General features: G+C 39.1%; 1 protein-coding gene across 4 annotated transcripts in view; it reads left to right on the top strand.

The window, feature by feature from the left end:
• LOC127411477 (kinesin-like protein KIF13B) overlaps window positions 1–20,963 on the top strand; it is a 72,394-nt gene that overhangs the window by 11,836 nt on the left and 39,595 nt on the right. For all 4 annotated transcript variants that reach the window (XR_007892286.1, XR_007892287.1, XM_051647062.1 and 1 more), the window contains exon 2: window positions 7,480–7,564. Coding sequence is in view for 2 of the 4 variants with exons in the window: in XM_051647062.1 (XP_051503022.1) it covers window positions 7,480–7,564 (85 nt within the window). In the remaining 2 variants the exon portion in view is untranslated. The remainder of the gene's footprint in view (window positions 1–7,479; window positions 7,565–20,963) is intronic.

A 20,963-nucleotide genomic window follows, 5' to 3' on the forward strand; every position in this document is an offset into this window, starting at 1 on the left:
CGGTTGTGCGCGTTCAAAAAATGTATTCAATAACTCACAAGATGATATCTGACGAAACTGCATATGAACGCACACAACCCGACTGTCGCCAGTGGCGACTAGATTTTAAATTACTGTCGCAATCAATTATGTTTGGTCACATTTGCGACCATTTTAGTCGCAGTCTGGAGCCCTGATAATGGACGAAGCTGAGCTACAATCACACTGTGTACAATTGTACTGGGAATATTACCGCTGTCTTTAATATCAGTCTCCATGTTGTTAACCTTTCACGTTCATCTGGAGCGCGCCACACACATGCAGCTGATCAGATCGGGAGCGGTATTAATACAAGCACTATGAATTCTTTTTCTCTTATTCAGCCTTTGGTGGATTTACAACATATCTAACTATAGCATTTGCAATATTCTTTGCAAAATCTCGATTTCTCGATTTAAGAAAAATTAAAAATCTTGTCAAAACGCATTTGAATTAATCGGAAAATTCAGAAAAACCACCCAGCCCTAGTAGCGCAGATTGCTGAAAAACTTAATGCTAGCCATGATAGAAAGGTGTCAGAACACACAGTGCATCGCAGCTTGCTGCGTATGGGGCTTTGTAGCCGCAGACCGGTCAGAGTGACCATGCTGACCCCTGTCCACCGCCAAAAACGCCTACAATGGGCATGTGAACTGGACCATGGAGCAATGGAAGAAGGTGGCCTGGTCTGATGAATCTCGTTTTCTTTCAGATCATGTGGACGGCCGGGTGCGTGTGCGTCGTTTACTTGAGGAAGATATGGCAGCAGTATGCACTATGGGAAGAAGGTAGGCTGGCAGAGACAGTGTGATGCTCTGGGCAATCTTCTGCTGGGAAACATGGCATTCATGTGGATGTTACTTTGACACATACCACCTACTGAAATATTGTTGCAGACCACGTACACCCTTTCACGGCAACAGTATTCACATATATATAACAGGATAATGTGCTCTGCCACACGCAAAAATTGTTCAGGAATGGTTTGAAGAACATGATAAAGAGTTCGAGGTGTTGACTTGGCCTCCAAATTCCCCAGCTCTCAATCCGATTGAGCATCTATGGGATGTTCTGGACCAACAAGTCCGATCCATGGAGGCCCCACCTCGCAACTTACAGGACTTAAAGGATCTGCTGCTAATGTCTTGGTGCCAGATATCACAGGACACCTACAGAGGTCTTGTGGAGTCCATGCCTCGATGGGTCAGAGCTGTTTTAGCGGCACGAGGTGGACCTACACGATATTAGGCAGGTGGTTTTAATGTTGTGGCTGATCGGTGTATAACCATCTCTACATACCGTTTCCCAGGCGATGATGAGAGGTCAGCTGAATGTGCTTTCCCGGCGATTGCTGACGTAATTGTAGGTTGGAAGGAAACAAAGAGACCAGCAGATCAACTATGCTTGTTTTCATGTTGTACTTTAACACACCATTGATCTCGCTTCATCTTCATCTGTCATCTTCTATACCGAGTAGACATGACATCATGCATCGTGCAAGCGCCCTCTAGCAGCAGGTGACTATATAGACCAAATCAATAGATCAAGATAGTTCAAATTAAATTATTAACAAATATTGATCGATTATCAGTTCATCATTAACATCCCTAGTCATTATCACAAAATAAACCTAGACTGGGTCATCACACATTATCCTGCTCGTTTCATTGCTACTTGCCAAATACTTAAATACATAAATTATTGATTTGAATTGAAATTATTGTATGATCTGAGAAGAGGCCACAGAATTCTACTCATTAATCTGTTTTCGTTTGATTCATTTCCAGTGTCCTAACATTGTTTTTCAAAGTATATGGTAATTGAGAGCGTTTTCGAGCGTTCATTTCCATGGAGGAAACTTCTGTTCCAGTGAAGATTACTTTGCATAAACATAGCAAAATCAATGTGTTTTCAAATGAAAAAGTATTAGTGTTGACGTGAGCTTAACCTATAGGCTACATCTATGTTGGACAGCTACTGTACATATGTGATTGACCAATCAAAATCAAGTATCCAGGGAGCCTTGTAATACTTTTATTTCTCATGTTTTGGGTCTGCTGTACCTGTCATCAGACATTGCTCTAATGCCAGAATATCCTTCATAGGATCAAAAAGACTTTTTGGTTACAGGATCTTTTGGCTTACCATAGGTTATTCACCTAAATATTAGCCAAGTTGAACCTGAAGGTATCTAATGCAAAATTATTGTACATAGTGTAGATGAAAATTGGACATGATGTGCACTTTTTTTATTGCAGTCAATTGTTTAGATTGTGGACAAATCCATATTTGGATCTCGTTGCTTAGCTGGCAAACACTTACAATTAATTGTGTTTTTAATTAGTGGTGCACCAATCAGGAAATTTGAGGCCGATACCAATCTCTGATTTTTTTAACACTAAGATTGTCCAATACCGATTTAAACAATTTATTTTTTAAAGTGCCCATTTTCACACTTTTGCGAGTTATATTGTGCTGTTATATGTTTATGTTTTAACACAGAAAATTACAGTAACACTTTACAAATAGGTTCTATTTGTTAACATTATTTTACAACATTACTGTAGTTAACATGAACTAATGAACTTAATGTTAGTTACAACATATACGATCACATTTTTATAATGAAAAGTTATATTAACATTTGTTAATGCACTATGATCTAACATGAACTAACAATGAACAATTGTAATTTTATTAACTAACATTATAATTAATAAAGGCTATAAAGGGAGCCTGGGTAGCTCAGCGAGTCTTGACGTTGACTACCACCCCTGGAGTCACGAGTTCAAATCCAGTGCATGCTGACTCCAGCCAGGTCTCCTAAGCAACCAAATTGGCCCAGTTGCTAGGGAGGCTAGAGTAACATGGGGTAACCTCCTCATGGTCGCTATAATGTGTGGTTCTCACTCTCGGTGGGGTGTGTGGTGAGTTGTGCGTGGATGCCGCGGAGAATAGTGTGAAGCCTCCACACGCGCTAGGTCTCAGCGGTACTGCGCTCAACAAGCCACGTGATAAGATGCGTGGATTGACAGTCTCAGACGCGGAGGCAACTGAGATTCATCCTCCGCCACCCGAATTGAGGCGAGTTTTGTATACACATGTTTATTTGTTGTTTCATTCGTTTTTATACCCGTTTGCAGTCTCTTTATACTCTCCGTGCTCCCAGTGCAGCGAGTCAGAATTACTACCGTAATGATTCTATGAAATGGGCAACTTATTATTCATACACGTGTAATTCTTATACATTTTTAAAAACAAACCTGCATATTCATCTGAATAACAGCATGTCTGAAAGTTTACATTTGTGAATGCTCAGAATTGCCAACAATTCACACTACAGAGGCCACACTGTCATGCATCAAGGGCTGAGAAAGTGCTCATTCATTAGAGTAGCAGTGTATGTGTGATTCCTTGCGTGCTGCAAAAATGATTGGCCCTGATTCTAAGCACGATCGGCCGATCACAGACTCAAGACGAATATCGGCCGATCTAGATCGGTGGCCGATCGATCGGTGCATCCCTATTTTTAACAATGTTCCCATATGTAACATGTGCAGGCTTGATTTATAATTAGATTGTCCTGAAATGCCTTTTAAATTCCCATCTGGTTTGGGCTCTGAACACTTTCCATTGCTATGGGAACAGTGATGGTTAATTTCAAGATCTCAGTGTCAGAATGTTGGTTTGATTTCAGTTCTTAGGCATCTCTCCTGCTGTGAAATAAACCTGTGCTATTGATTTTGCTAATGCGTTTGAAACTAAATAGGTCAAAAGATTGACTTCTCATAGCCATCCAGGTGACAGACATTGGTCAAACGCATTGAGTGACAAAACCACATAAATCTTAGTGCGCTGGCACAAAGATTGGTCCTTTTGAACATATCAACCTGTTTCTTTGGAGGTGATATAGAACAGCAGAGGTCTGCAACCTTGTATGCAATTTTTTTTTTTTTTTTTTGGAAGTTTGAGGCCACTTGTGAATATGTTTATATTTTGCATTTTTCTAATTTAATCATTTATTTTTCATTACAAATTATATTATCAGCATACGTTTGAGTGAAAATTTTGTGCAAAACCCGATGATTATGATATAATCATGATCCTGCATGTGAATTTTCACAGAGCATCTTAATTGCTTTAATGATAGAAAATCTGTCCTTTTGTAGAAAATGATTTAACACAGTTAATGTCACAAATTTTCGTATTTGATTACCGATCACGAAATTGTGTGGAATCATAAATATTTCTTATATTATGTCATTGTAATCATGTAATCACTAGCACTCAAGCAACAGCGAGAGAGGAGCAGGCTATTTTATTTATATGACGTTTGTCGCACCTGCATTCCAATCTACATCTTGATGTAATCCTTCCCCATGATCACGCACCGTGTTTTCTTCAGATGAATGGGAGGCTAAACACTATATAAGTGTGACGAGACTTGCGCTGCGCATGCAAGCCGATCAACTATTTAGCCCTTTTTGGGGAATTGCAATGATCTGCGAAATCCTAAAACTTTATTTCCAGGTTTAATTTATATTTTGAATAGACTTGAAAAGATTTTTTAACCCAACAATGTGGGTTTATGTTTTCTCTTTTAAACGGTTAATGTAATTTTGAGTGGGACCATGGTTTAAGGAGGGTGCACCTGTATGCTGGTTTGGAAATCTCAAGAATTAATAGTGGTGTTTTCCTTATTAAATCACGTGTTGTTCTGAAAGCAAAAAGAAACAAATGAAACACGGAATGTAGGCTGTCATCCGCACAGCCTGACCGAAGCAAAGCGGGCACGTTTACTCGTGCGATTAACTGAAAGTGAAGCGCTGTCGGCTCGTAATGCACGAATGGCTTGCACGCGCTGCACGAGTCTGTTGGGTATACTGCAGTCTCGTCACATTTGAACTTTTTGTTTAGCCTCCCATTCAGCTCATGAAAACACACTGCGTGATCATGAGGAAGGATTATATCAAGATGTAGATTGGGATGTAGTTCAGAAAGGGAGTGGGCAGGGTGTGTGGGGTCCAGAGTGATTCTACCTGCACGTTTCCTCACTCTGGAGACGTACAGGTCTTGGAGGGTGGGCAGGGGGCACCAATAATCCTGTCAGCAGTCCTGACTCTCCGTTGTAGTTTCCTTCTGTCTGATTTGGTGACTGAACCAAACCAGACAGTTATAGATGTACACAGGAGAGACTCAATGATGGCCAAGTAGAACTGGGTCAGCAGCTCCTGTGGCAGGTTGAACTTCCTCAGCTGGCGAAGGAAGTCCACTATCATCTCCACTGTTTTGAGCATGTTCAGCTCAAGGTTGTTGTTACTGCACCAGACAGCCAGCTGTTCAACCTCCTGTCTGATGATGTTATTGACGGCTGAACTGAAGTCCACAAATAGGATCTTTGCATAAGTCCCAGGTATGTTGAGGTGTTGCAGGATATAATGCAGTCCCATATTGACAGCAGCATCTACAGACCTGATTGCTCGGTAAGCAAACTGAAGGGGGTCCAGCAGGGGTCCAGTGATGTCCTTCAGGTAGGCCAGAACCAGTCTTTCATGAGAGCGACAGATCTGTAGTCGTTAAGTCCTGTGGTTTTGGGTTTTTTGGGGACCGGAATGATGGTGGAGTATTTGAAGCAGCAGGGAACTTCCCACTGCTCCAGTGATCTATTGAAGATCTGTGTGAAGATGGGTGCCAGTTGGTCAGTGAAGACTTTCAAGCAGGCAGGTTAAACACCGTCTGAGCCTGAAGCTTTCCTAGACTTTTGTTTCCAAAAGACCCGGCACACGTCCTCCTCACAGATCATAAGTGCAGATTGAGTAGCAGGAAGGGGGAGGAGGGGGGTTCCAGGAGGTGTTGGTGTGTGTGTGAAGTGAAGATCAAAGCAGGGGAGCGGTGTGAGACTGGGCTTTTCAAACCTGCAGTAAAACACATTCAGTTCATCAGCCATTAGTTAACTCTCTACAGAGTGAGGGGAGGTGTCTTGTACTTGGTAATGCTTTTGTAGGCCTTTCCACACAGATGCAGGATCATTGGCTGAAATTTTCTTTTCAGCTTTTCAGAGTATCTTCTTTTAGCCGCTCTGATTTCCTTAGTGTGTTTCTGGCCTGGTTGTGCAATATTTTATCCCCACTTCTTTAAGCATCCTCTTTGGCATGACGAAGCTTCTGAGTTTTCCTGTAAACTATGGTTTATCATTATTGAATGATAAAAATATCCTAGTAGGGATGCACAAATCCTCAGAAACTGATATATGATGTCACAGTATCTGTGAGCTCATTCAGGTCTGAGGCTACAGCTTCAAAAACACTCCAATCAGTGCAGTCAAAGCAGGCTTGTAGTTACAGCTCTGCTTCATTATTCCATCACTTTACAGTCCTTACTTCAGGCTTAGCTGATTTTAGTTTCTGCTTGTAGGTCAGGAGAAGATGAACCAGACAGTGATCAGAGAGTCCTAAAGCTGCACGTGGGACAGAGCGATATGCATCCTTTACAGTGGTGTAGAAGTGGTCCAGTATATGTCTCTGGTGGGGCATGTGATGTGTTGTTTGTATTTTGGCAGTTCATGGGTGAGGTTAGCTTTATTCAAATCTCCTAGAATAATAATAAGTGAGTCCGGGTGTTGTTGCTCTGTGTCTGTGATGTGATCAGCCAGCTGTTACGCTGCGTTCACGCATGCTTGTGGCGGGATATAAACACTCACTAGAATAAACGAGGAAAACTCCGCTGTGAGTAGAAAGGCTTACACTTGATGAAAAGCACTTCTAAATTAGGACAGCACATCTTCTTCGATGCTGTTACATCTGTACACCAACTTTTCATTGATGTAAAATCATGTTTCTCCGCCTCTCATTTTCCCCGGTAACTCCGCTACGCGATCCCCTCTGAACAGCTGGAAGCACGACAGATGAAACACGCAGATGAAGCCATTCAGCCAGGTTTCCATGAAACACAGAGCAGCGGAGTTAGAAAAGCACTTATTTGTTTGTGTGAGCAGAAGCAGTTAGTCCGTTTTGTTGGCGAGGGAGCGGACATTCGCAAGATGAAAACTCGGCAGCAGAGTCCTAAAGCTGCGTTGACGAAGCTTCACAAGCGTGCTGGCTCGCTACCCTTGCGTTCATCTTTTGGATCACTTGTAGAGCACTGCTGTGCCTCCAACTAAGATGTCTAATAAAACGTCCGAATAATCAAACACCGGCAAGAAATTATTAGGTATGCTCTGCCGAATATTCAGCAGTTCATCCCTGGTGAAACTGATCAGGAAAGAGTGACAAAAAACATGACAAACAAACAAAAGTAACAAAAACGCTAGAGAGCTCCACACCGAAGCAGCCATCTGTGGTGCCATCTTGGATATATATAATAAAAAAAAACAGTCTACTCTCTTGCCGTTGCTGGCGTGCCAGTGCTGACCCTGTAGTACAGGTTATTTAAACTGCCCTAATGTATTGTTTTCCCCAACAGAAAAGGACCTGAATACAAAATGTGTTGTGGAAATGGAGGGGAATCAAACTTTTCTGTACCCGGCAAACCTGGGAAAAGATTCCAGGTAAGTTGAATTTTGATGTTGCATATAAACTTTGCTGGAATACTGCTCTGTATCGATAGAATACCGGGATGACAAACTATATTTGCAACAATATATACACAGTATACAACAATGCATACTGCGCTGGGTATTGAATGCCACATTGCAATGTGCTCGACTTGACCCTCCATTTCCAGTGTGGCTAATGAACTGGAAATAATATCCACTGCAATTTTTTACTTATCTCGCATTATTTGATTTGATTACTGGATGCCACTTGAGGAATACCTAGAGTGCAACAGTGTCCGCCAATATTCTCAGCCGTCCTGGTTCTGGAAGTATTTGTCCAATTAATTTTTCCATAGGGATTTAATAAATTCTTTATAAGAGTTCTAAGCCATGAACCAAACCAACAAGCTCCTAGGTAATTCACAACAGTGGCGTAACTACAGGCAGTGCAGGGTGTGCCGTACTGGGGCCCAAGGTGAAAGGGGGGCCAGCGATGCGGATGTAAACAACCGTGGGCCTGATTGCAAAAATGACAGAGAACGAACCCACCGTGGGAAGCGACAATGGGGGGGTGGGGCGGCATCTTTTATTTTTTATAAGAATGACACCGAGGCTGTGAGGGATAGACGTACTGTCTCTTCAATGTTGTGTACAGTTGTTGGATCATTCTGCTGACGAAACATTGAAAAATATCTTTCCAAGAAAATTCAGAAGACAAAAAACTCCAGACAACATGAGTTGTGGAAAATTAGATGTGATCTAGGAGCTTTTTGATAGTTTTATACAGTGCATGCCATTGAAAAGACAGTAAATTTAGCCTCGTTTTGGATGGCACTACTGTGAATAAGGTCTATTGTTGCAAATGCATACTCTTTTACAAACAATTTAAAAAAAAATACCAAGCAGTATTCAGTGTATACTGTGCAGTAAGCAGTATTCTAGTTTTCCATTCCGAACATAGTCTGTTACTTAGTCTTGCAACTGGGACTTAATTAATCTTGAATCCCATTGTACCACCTTAATGACTCAAAGGCAGCATTTCATTTTCTTGTCGTTTCTTAATCAGAAAAGGAATGTTTTGGACAAAAGTGGTTTTGAGTTAGATGAGACATATTTTGGACCCTTTAAAAGTTAGCAAAGAAGAGGGTCTTTCTCAGATCATATGTATCCTTGTCTGTTTCGGTCGAAAGGATCGTGTTATGGGGGCTGAGGGAGAACAGGAATGTGGACTTGCGGTCCACATTCTCTTTAAGGCAGCCTGCTGTTCGTTCCATCCTGCCGTGTGTCAGGGCATAACTCTCCTCCATCTGATTTCCTCTCTTTCTCTCTGCCCTCCGTTGTCATGGAAACGCAAAAGGAGGGTTAACCCTAGGTCATCCACAGCGAAGGAACTCTTATGTCTGGAAAAAGGGGAAAATACAAGCTAGCTTAGCATCTGTCGGCTATAAACATTTCCTCTGACTTTTATGGCGGGTAAACAAGAGAGCACAATTATTTTTTTCTCGCTCCTTTTCTCTTGTTGTGAAGTGCAAAGAATGACAGAGGTTGAACAGGTTTTAAACTTGGAAGTGAATGGTCAAGCTGCCTGCTGCCTTCTCACAACAGACAGTTGAATTGCAGAGTTGAGTTCATGTGTCGTGCTGTGCTGAATCGCCGGCCCGGTTGATGGCCCCTGCAACGCAGATGCCTCAAATGATAAGGTTCACATGGTGAAAATAGACATACTTATGCAGATTATTGCTGGCATTTGGTATTAGTTATGGTCTGTCAGACACTATAACACATTTCAGACTAGTTAGTAGACCACACTAGTTTTAACAAGATAGTTCACCCAAAAATGGAAATTCTGTCATCATTTACCCTCATGTTGTTTCAAACCTGAATGACTTACAGTTTGTTTGAAAGTGAATGGTGACTCAGGCTATTGTTCTGCCTAACATCTCCTTTTGTTTTTCATGAAAGAAAGTCCTACAGTTTTAGAACAATATGAGGGTGAGTAAATGATGGCAGAATTTGCATGATGGCAGAATTTGCATTCCATTTCATTGGAAATTCCCAAACTCATGCCACTGGTTAAGCAATTGTTACTGTGTCTGGCTTGACATTCTGAAACAGAACACTATTTTCATAGCGCCATAGCGTTTACACTATTTAAGGAGTTGCCGACAAATCAAGACTATGACCATCCCACATGAAAGCACCAAGCAATGTACAGTAGACAAGGTGTGTTTATAGCTTGCAGGAACAGTGTGAGACATACCATAGTCAGAATGAGTTCAGGTGTGACTAAGATGACGAAGACAAACCTTTTCCTCAATAAACTTTATTACTCTTACCAATCCTTTATTTATAATTTTCCCCCCACCTTTTTTGTTTTGTCTGGCCACAGTTCAAATGAGATCCCAGAATGCACCATGATGAGCTTGGTGGAAAAATAAATCCAAGATGGCGGACTAAGCAAGAAATGTACCATTATGAATATACATGTAATCCAGTCAATACTAAAAAGTATTGATAAAAAATAGTTTAATATTATGTAAAACTGACTATTTCTCCCAAAATGTGTGTATGCTATGCGTATTTATGCTCATTAGAGCATGTCTTTCCTCTCACGTCACCTGTATCGAAATGTCTCTTGTGCTGCACGTGCGTAGCGCTGTATGAATAAAGCATGCAGAGGCTTCATTTTAGTTAGGATTCTGCCATAGAATATAGCTGCCTGTATAGGCAGGAGTCAGCAAGGCAGCTCACTAAGTTTTGCAATAGACCCTTTATGATCAAGCAGAAGCCTCTACCAACCGGTAGCATCGACAATGGACTGAACAAACACGCAAGTAGCAATTGGTAATCGACTGAGCGAATGTCACATAATTAATATTCATGAGCATAGTTGATAAGGTTTAAATTGTGTACCACCAGCTTTTCAGATTCCCACACCCCTGTTACAAGAGTGTTTTACATGGCTTTTTGTTTTAATGACCAGGATATTCGGTCACTGTTGGGCGGTTTTAGCTGAGAAAAATCAGCTTTGCATCATGTGGAAAATGCGTCCAAGCAAGATGTTGCCCTCGGCCTGCTCAAGAGCATTAAGTTCAAACATAGAGCTGCATCTGTCCATATGCATAAATTTATTAGGACATATCTGGTGGATCATAATTTAGGTCAAGTGCACAGAACATCATCTTTCCTAGTCACGGGCTGTGGATTTGCAAGCAACTGAGGCGGAACCAAATTTTTTAAATCTCAGATTGGACAGCTGAAGGGTAGTTTGTGGGTGTAGGGTCAGGTTGTGTTTCTGACTAGCCCGTCAAGTGAATCCAGACCATGAGGTGTTAGACAAAGTCTGGCACAACCCTGAGTGGCCGGCATACTTGCACTGACAGCTGTCACTTTTGCGTACGTCACTAACTTTTGAGAAAGCTGCAGTGGACTGTACTCGAGGCAAAGTTACATCTAAGAACATTTTCAATACAAATATAATGCCATGAGGTCAAAATGAATGATAGAAAACTTTTATAGTTGTTTTTTCACACATTCAGAAAATTAAAGGAAATTGTTAACTTGGCATTATTATATAATTTTTCACATAGGCTAATTTTCAAAAGTTTGGCCCTCTCTGGATACAGCATTTAGTCACAGATTAGGACTTTGCAAGCTGTCTAGAAAGTTAAACCTCCATGGCAGCGATATGCTTAGTTTGCTGGCTCTCTGAAAAAATTGGTCTTTACTACATTGTTTTAATATTTTTGGACTTTGTAAACATTGGGGCGTTTTAACAGTCAAAGTATTTATCGGCTAACTGAAACCCTGACTCAAAAGTTAATTCCTTCCTCCTTGTTCTCAGACATGAGTCCCTCAAAGAATGCAGACAAAGGATTTACGTTCCTGGTCTTGAGTCGACACTTTGCCCCGAAGTGGTCGATACACTTTTTAGAAGGAGAGATTCTAACGATATTCTGTAGGAAATACTTTCTCAAAGCATCCAGGATTATTAAGAATATTAGGATAGTCTGTGCTGATGAGGCAGCAAGAGAATCCATAAGCAACCACAAAATGGAATTGCAAGCATGTTTACCCTCACGGTTCTGGAATGCTTCCTGACTTCCCATGAAAGCTTGATTGAATGCGACGGAATTAAATGTGCGTTTGATGTCGTTTGAAGACAGATTGAGGCCAGTGGCTTGTTTTGCTTGACTGAAATGTTCAAACTCAAACCTTGTTTCAAATTGACCACCACTTCTTAGCTTGTGTTGGAGGGTTTTTCCCTCAATGGTATCGCTGTGGTTTTTATGTTCTGCCTGAGGTACTTTTGGTCTCGGTTTAATTTGTATACCATTATAGCACTGAACCAAAGTGGTGATTTCCTCATTGTTGGCAATGCCAATGAAGTGAGTGGGGGAAGGGAAGATCAAGGTTAGAAAAGTAACCATTATATTACTGTTGACACAGGCTTTGGTAGGAGCCTCCTCCCCTTAAAGGCTTGCCTAGTTCCTTGGAAAGTTTGATAATTTGTTGTGATTCTTTTTTTAATACCCTTGCCAACCTGTTTGTGACAGACTTGCAGTATTATGTTGTAAATTTGTGGCAAACAAATCCATTTGCTACATGCAGCATGCATTTTCACATATGGATGAGCTTTTTGACCATGTTCAGCCGCAGCCTTTCCACAACAAAACAGTATTTTTACTTGTTAATTAGTGTTTTTTGGTAAGACAATCACCACTATTATTACTACTCATATTTGGGAATAGGGATTTAAATAAACCCCTGACAATTTGTATTAAATTTAGGCGCATAACTTGTCTCATACGGTTTGTGCTACGGACATGAATGAGCGCATTTACATGCACTTTCTTATACCGATTATGCTTAATAAGAAGACAGCACCTGTGGTCATGTAAACACAATAAACGGCTTTCCTCTAACATTGTAATAAACGGCATAAGCATAAATCGATCGACACGGGTAGATTTTTGCCCATTTCCCTGATTTTGCATTGCATCTAAACCCTCATGTAAACCCTGTGTTCTTGCTTTGTTGGATTTTTTTAAGTAAGCTTATCTTTGGGAGTTATGAGCGTGTTGGTGGGCGTGTAAACCGGTTCAGTGATAGGCTACTTCAAATGGTGCGGCTTATTGAGAAGAGATGTGTTTACTTTTCTAAGCTATCAGACTTCAAACGGATGATTAAACAGGTGAAAAAAATCGCAAAAAATCACAAAACACCCTAGCATTGTGGCCATGAATCGGCAAGAGCAAGCCCCACTCCCATTTTCTTCCGATTTTTATATATATATATATATATACACTTTGTTTTGACACACATACAGACGGATGACATAGGCTGATCAGTGCACAGAATTACTAACACTGTAAAAAAATTCCTGTAGAAATTACAGTAACTTGCTGCGAGCTGTTCGCCAGTAACTTACTGTTATTGGATTACTGTAATTTTACTGTAAAAGCATTTACAGTACTATCCATCTTACCGTAATGTAATGTTGTTACAGCAATATACTGTTAAAGTGTATTAAACAGTATTTTACTGGTTTCTAGCACCAGTATTGTACAGTAATATAATTAATAGATACTGTTACACTGTAAAATTTACACTAATTGACTGTGAATAAAGAAAAATTTAACTTCAGTAACTTTTATTGTGCAATAGATCTTCAAAATGAAGTCAAATCATCAGTTATTTCAATGTATCATAATTAACTACATTCCCACTCCTTTCAGTTTCAGTTAGAGCTTTATATTACTGTAACACTTCTGCATGTCCATACTAATGAACCTCATTTACATATATGTAAGCATTTTCATTCTTGCAATAACATTTCAAGCTTGTGCAAAATTGTTTCATTTTTAACACTCCTGAATAAATGCAGTCATTCACTTAAAAACTTTCTTACATAAACTCTCCTGAGCACAACATAATCTCCTGTGGTAGGCTAATATTTTGCAAACTCAAATTAACAAGCTTCCTGATGACTGGAAGAGGCGACACGAGGATTCATGACCTGAATCAATATTTCATTTGTTTGGGAATGAGGAATGCCACAGTTTAATCCATAGTATGCTCTTCTCAACATTTATTTAAAAAAAATAAATAAATGAAAGAAAGAAAGAAAAAACACTGCGTGTATCCTTTCTGGGTAACTCATGTCACTATTACAAGTGACCCGGCAATAAAGCGTTTAAAATTTTGTGGATTATTTTGATAAAATCCCACTTCAAATTACTTAAACACACATTACTCCCGTAGGCTGTCATTGGAAAATAGCAAACTCGTGTCCGAGTAATGGCGGCCCGGTAACAGTTGCTGTGACAGGATTGGTCAGAAATGTTAAATTAAAAATATGATGGCATATGTGCTTACCTTTGTCTTTGCTTTCAATTACCAGCATCCATTTATTTGCTGGGCAGAATTTAATCCCCTGAAAAATAAAGAAATATATATTTTTAATCTTGCTAAAGCATTTGAAAGTGTTGTCCTTAGTTATGTATAAATGTGGGAGCTTCTCTCATAATGGTAAGTTCACTCAAAAATGAAAATTCTGCCATCATGAATGTCATTCCATCACCGTTCTTTCTGCCAACCCCTTTCCCTCTTTTCCATATAGTGCAAGCATACAGTGACCAGGATCTGTGAAGTTCAGGAAAGGACTAAACAAAAAGCACCATCAGAAGGATAGCTCACCCAAAATGAAAATTCTCTCATTATTTACTCACCCTCATGATATCCCAGGTGTGTATGACTTTCTTTCTTCACCAGAACACATTTGAAGAAAAATAGAAAAATATCTCAGCTCAATAGGTCCTTAATGCAAGTGGATGGTGATCTGATTTTTGAAGCTCTAAAAATCACAGACAGTCAGCATAAACGTCATCCATATGACTTAAATTAATGTCTTCTAAAGTGACACAATTGCTTTTGGTGCAAAAAAACATAAATATTTAAGTACTTTTTTTTTTTACTCTAAATGATGCTTCCAGTCAGAAGTAGTATGCGTGTGGGACAGAATCGCATTGGCATTTGAAACATGCGGGAACTGACGCACGTGCATCACAGCCGGAAGAGTAGCGCTGTTTACAAGTGAGGAGGAGGAAAGCTGTAAAGTAGCTTGGTTGGTTTTGGTTTAGATCTATATTTATCTGTATAGTTTCTTTACTCACAAATGGTGCGTTTGTGTGCTCATCCTGGATGTCTCAACCGAGTGGAGAACGTTGGATTACGCCTGTATCATGGCAACTGAGTACGTCACACGAGAGACCGCTTGGACTCCACCCTCGTGTGAAGTGATGATTTAGAGTTTTAAAAAGTACTTAAATATTTATCTTTTTCGCACCAAAAGCGATCATATCGCTTTAGAAGACATTAATTTAACTGCTGGAGTCATATCTGACGTTTATGCTTACTGTGTTTTTTGGAGCTTCAAAAATCGGATCACCATCTATTTGCATTTTAAGGACTTACTAAGCCAAGATATTTTTCGAATTTTCTTCAAATGTGTTCAGGTGAAGAAAGAAAGTCATACACACCTGGGATGTCATGAGGGTGAGTAAATAATGAGAGAATTTTCATTTTTAGGTGAACTATTCCTTTAAATTAGTCCAAATGACTTAAACATTATACTATACTGTATATTGAAAGTGTTCTGAACCCATTTGATCCCAAATTTCTTATTTTTAGCGAAAAATCAAATAGTGCACCAAGGAAGAACAGATAACATTAGTTGCTAATACCACTAATTCATGTTTTAAAGGATCGTACCAAGAATGGAGTACTTGGGAGTGCAAATCTCTGCATCTGCTGTGTTGATGTGACCTAATACACACACACACACACCATTAGTTTGTAGTATACAGATTTTCTAACTGTTATGTCAACTGTAAGTTATTTCATGGATTATGTCACTTTTTAAAATGAAAAGTAGTTACATCTGTGAAAAGGAACATTGAATCCTCCTTTTCTTTCAAGCAAGTCATCAAATAGGTTTCTGGATAAACAGCGAAAAGCTCAGGCCTCTGCACAGATAGATTTCTAAGAACATTTTATGATTTCTTCTAAAAGTGTGATGAAAGGGATGACCTCATTCAAAAATAATTATTTTTACAGTTACTGTTTGGACATTCAAATTCATTTTCTTCCGACACCGTCTGCAAGCCGTGTTCTCTCTCTCTCTCTCTCTCTCTCTCTCTCTCTCTCTCTCTCTCTCTCTCTCTCTGTCTCTCTCCCTCCCTCCCTCCCTCCCTCTGGAGAACATAAATTATTTTAATAAGTATGCAAACTTCAGGTTTTCTGTGGTTTCAGAACAGTTTGAAAAGCACCTTATTTTCATCCTCCATATACTGAATCAGAAGTAGGGCCTGCAACTAATGATTATTTTGATAATCGATTAATCTAACGATTATTAGAATGATTGTTCGACTATTCTGTGATTATTGCAATGATGAATCTTTAGCTCTTAACCAATTATTCATTGTGCCCTGACTTAAAAGGTTGTATTAAACGTGCTTACTAACAATAAAGAGGACAAAATCATCTTCTTAAAATACTTCTAAATGACATTCACTGAATTAAAGGGGGAAAAAAAATACTTTTTATTAAGTTTAATTCAGTAAAGAAATTCACTGCAAAAAATCCTATTGTCAAGTGTTTTTGTCTTGTTTTCCTTAAACAATTATCCTTAAAAGAAGATACCTTTACTTGAGAAGCAACATATAAGATATTTAGACTTGCTTTAAGAGAATGTATCTTAATTATAAGTGTTTTTTGTATATAAGTGTATTTTTTGACTTGTTTATACTTCTGCGAGTGCAGTAAAGACTAAATATACTTATATTCAAGATCTATGTATCTTAGCAAGTCTAAATATCTTATATGATGCTGCTCAGGTGAATACATCTTTTTTTTTATTTTTATTTATTTTTTATATAAAGGATTTTAGATATTTTAAAATGTTTGTGTTTTTATTATTATATTCAACATTCTCAGATAACAGTTTTTTCTTCTACAGTATAGCTGCTAAAGAAAATGTACGTTGTTTTAAAGGAGTTTTGGATATTTATATTGGAAAACAAGCCAAAACAAAAACAAATCGAAAACGTATTTTGTTGCATTGTATAATGGGGCGAAGACTACCATCTCTCATCTTTCTGTTCACTTTAATCCATCTTTAACTCACCAAAAAAAAAAAAAAAAATTTCTTATTAATAAAGCTGCGTATTGCCAATTTTCTTCACGATAAGAAATGCACAGTGACATATATTATGATTCAATAAGTCGCAATCCATCACGTTATAATCTAGTTGCATTAAGCGTGTGTGCTCAAGGGGTGAGCGTCCCCGTGACTGAGTGTGCCTCAGCCGTGTGCAGTTTCAACATCATTACAGTTTAATGTGATCTCATGTTTCATTAAATGAGATCAAACGACTATTCGACAATGGAAATTTTTGTTGACAATTTTTTATTGTCGACGTTGTATAAAAATATATAAAGATAAAAAAATATTTCAAATTGATATGAGAGAATTAAATAGCAGAAATACATCAGCAATCTCCCCTTATGTCTTTCAGCGCGAAAAATACTCTCCTGTCATTGGTCAGTTTTTTCGCGCTCAATTTTACAATTTTACTTTGGATTTACAGTAAATTAAAAATGCTGTATTTTAATACCACTAAGAGTATATTTTCCCACAATGCAACTGTAAAATACAGCATACTGTGTAATCACTCTACAGTAATAAACTGTTCATAATACAGTAAAATATGGCCCGATTTACAGAAATTGCTAACAGTGTAGCTAAATAATAATTTGTCCATTTGCATTGTTATAAAAGGTTTGCTAAATGTGATATAGGCCTACAAGTGCTGCTTAATATAGCTTGTTTGGGAAAGGGGGTTATGTGCGCTGTGATTCTGTATTGCCCGCTGCCAATCTGTCACCCTCGAAATGAATTTATTCGTATGTGAGGGTGTTACAGAATGTGAGAGTCTGTGTCTGCCACAGCATCTGAGGACTATGCTCTGCCAGTGCTGCCTCATATCAGGAAGCCCTGTGACTCACTCCCACAATAACACTGTCATAAAGCATCGTACAGGATTACTCACGAGGCTACCCAGTGACATCATGAAAGAACTCGTGTGATTAACGGACTGAAAAGTACCCCAAAGCCAAGACCCGAAACACTCCACTGATCCCAGTTCTCGCTCGGGTTTCTCTCAGCGATTCGTCTCACCTGTCACTAAGACATTTTTGGGTAATAACCACCACATGGCTCTATCTTCGGATTAGCATGCTTTAGAAGAGACCCTATTGGGATAGCTAGAGACCGTTTTTACACATTTTTCATTTGTACAGTTGGCTTGGATGATTTGTCCCTGTGCAAATGTACAAGACAGGCGTGCTAGAACAACAAAGTAGTGCATTGTGGGTTTAGTCGAGTAATATTTGGAAATCCGAGCGAGAGCAGCTGCCAGCTTTCCTGACATTGCTACTGGGTTGTCATGGTCGCCGTCATTGGACAGTCCAAAAAACAAATTTAGCTAGCTCTGATAAATGGAGGCCTTTTTTTTTTTTTTTTTTTTACCTGTTTTAAAACCTTGCCTTCCCAGGCTAAAAACTACTCATAACTGAAATTATTTAAAGTAAACTCTAGGGGTGGGTGATATACTGTAAGCAAATATGTACATCGCAATATTTTTTTAATTTTTTGGTCAATAACGATATATCACAGTATTGGCCTACAAATTTTTAAGGCAAATGATTGAAAAGCTACTTAGAAAACCATGTCCAATGTAATGATAGACTTGAAATGAAATTTTATCTATACATAATTATTTTTTTTATCATTAGCTATCTTTTTCATTTACTCGGCATAGTAAAAAAAAGAAAACTCACACACTGTATTTGTTTTATATTTAGCCTTCCAATTTGACACTGGAAACCATTTGCCATCTATTTACTGGATATAGATGGTGAGATGTGAGAGAAATGCATTTTTCGATGCAACAATACAGCAAAAGTGGATCACATAGCTTCAGAATAATTTGATAATTTGGTGGTAAAATGTTTGCTAAATGAGAAGTACAAGGGCTTAAAATAGCTGGTTTTGAGGAAGGGAATTTGAGCTGAGAGTCTGTGTTGCCCACTGACAAACTGTCACTCTCGAAATGAATGTTTTTGTGTGAACGAGAATGATCCTTTTTGGGTGAACTACTCCTTTAAAATTCTCAGAATGCCAAAGATGGATAAGCCTTCAGAAATTTTACTATTCCCTGTCTTTATTTCCATATGATTAATGTAGGCACTTTGTCCATTCCCTCAGAGGCTGTATGTCATTGGTTGCATGTGTCAGATATGATCATAGGTGACCAGAGGTTAAGATGTAGGATATTCCAGATAGTACAAGGTCAAAGTCACTAGGGCTTGTGATGATTGTTTGGGAAAGGACGTGCCATCAGTTATAAGCAGTATTCTGTGTGTAGCGCACAACTGAGTAATCTCACTTGCGATTGCTCACACTACACACACACTCTCAAAGCTACAACTTGGCTGTAGAGGATGGTGGAGATCTCCTTCTCAAGAATCAGTAGTCTGCCCTTTAGGTTTCTTGGAAAACATGCGTTAGAGTTCCCGCAATGTAACTGGTTTGTTATACCGTGAAAAATCTAGGAGGCGTAATGCGCACTTTGTGCCCTGAAGAGATGGATAAAAAAATAGGGAGGGCAGATTTTGGAAGCACTTGCTGAAAAAAATAAAGGAGGCAGGGTCATGTTCAGGAACAGGCACCAATTTATTTTGATCTTCATCTGTGCTTGTATGTCAGAATTGAGGGATGTCATTCAAGAACTTGTGATATTTCTCAGCGGTGGAGGTAGAGCTGCCTCCAAACAGCTATAAACATTGGCCGTGCATTTGTGTGTGTCCACCCCATGTGCCAGACCTCATCCAGGAAACCAAGATGAAGCTCAGCCTGACACTTCCTTCGGGGGGCAACATCTCCCTCAGTTTTCTGTGCGGTGTGACAGGGGATGTCATCAGGCAACTTATTATACCACAAGTGTGGCATGGCCTGATTTTAAATGACAACCGGAGCCTGGGGTCATTGGAACTGAATCTGGCCATATTAAGCCCTAGCTTTCCCTCCGTCGCTTGTTAGTTTGCTCGCTGTGCACTGCCAGTGCTGTATATGCTTCAATGACTTGCATAAGCTCTCACCGATGTACATATTCTAGATTGGGGTTATAGAAACGGTCGGTTGTTGTTAAGCCTTGTTTATGTTTTGATATGTGCGGAAGGCATACAAAAATGGCAATAATTGTACATCGTAGAATGTATCATTAGTGATTGGATTCTTCAAGTCAACATGAAATCCGAATTGACCCAATTTACTTCCTTAATTCACTCTCCTGGTCTTATTGTGTACGATTCGTCAATGCATTTTTACAAAGCAAAAAAACATCTTTTGACGTGACCTTATTTTTTTGAACCCCATCGCTCCATTCACTTTTTGTTAATCCAGTCAATTACTGATGGATAAAATCCAGGCTCACCCTACATTTATTTTTCCTGTTGAATATCCTGTTTCACTCAAAAATGCATCACATTATGGAATTAAAATTGGTTGCGATTGACGTTTCATGGTGATTAAATAAAGATAGGGTACTGTAATTATTGTATGTTATCATGGGCTCTGTGCCAAACCTTAATGAGCTGCTTTTCTGTCTACAGAGGCAGCTACCTTCTTAGGTTGCATCCTAAATTAAATGAATCCTTACTAGTGATTGAATGATACACTCTTCATAGGCAGCAACTCTGATAATGGTCAAGCCTGCCACACAAATCACGTTCCTCATGTGAACTGCACGAAACTCGACTATAGAGTCTGGCGTTAGCATGTTGTTAGGCTAATTAATCTTCTCTAATAAGCATAAAAATACATAGCATACACTTATATTTGGTGAAATAGAGACTCTGTGAATCCTAACTCTTGATTCCAAGAGAGTCTGGTGTTAGCATGTTGCTAAACTAATGGATCAATACTCTAAATAGCACAAAAAGTGTACAGTACACACAAATATTCAGTGGAATAATAGATTTATTTATTAGATATAGCAGTTTGTCATCTTTCCTGTATAAAAAAGTAGTTAAACTTTAGTACTTTATACTTTTATTCTTTAAATATACAGTATATACTTTAGAACTGACATTTTCCTCGAGCCACCAAGGTAGGCAGCAGGGTTTATTTTTATTATTTAGAGAAGATCATAAGAATTGAATTAAATTAATTGGGCCTGAAAAGTCACATCCCTTTGTGAGTGATTTAGGATCCTTCAGTAAGCTCCCACAGTCTGTCAGTAATGCTTATATTGGTCATTGTGTTCACAGAGTGCTGTGCAAAGCCATT

This window comes from Myxocyprinus asiaticus, chromosome 20 (assembly GCF_019703515.2).
Source record: "Myxocyprinus asiaticus isolate MX2 ecotype Aquarium Trade chromosome 20, UBuf_Myxa_2, whole genome shotgun sequence".
Classification (NCBI taxonomy): Eukaryota; Metazoa; Chordata; class Actinopteri; order Cypriniformes; family Catostomidae; genus Myxocyprinus; species Myxocyprinus asiaticus.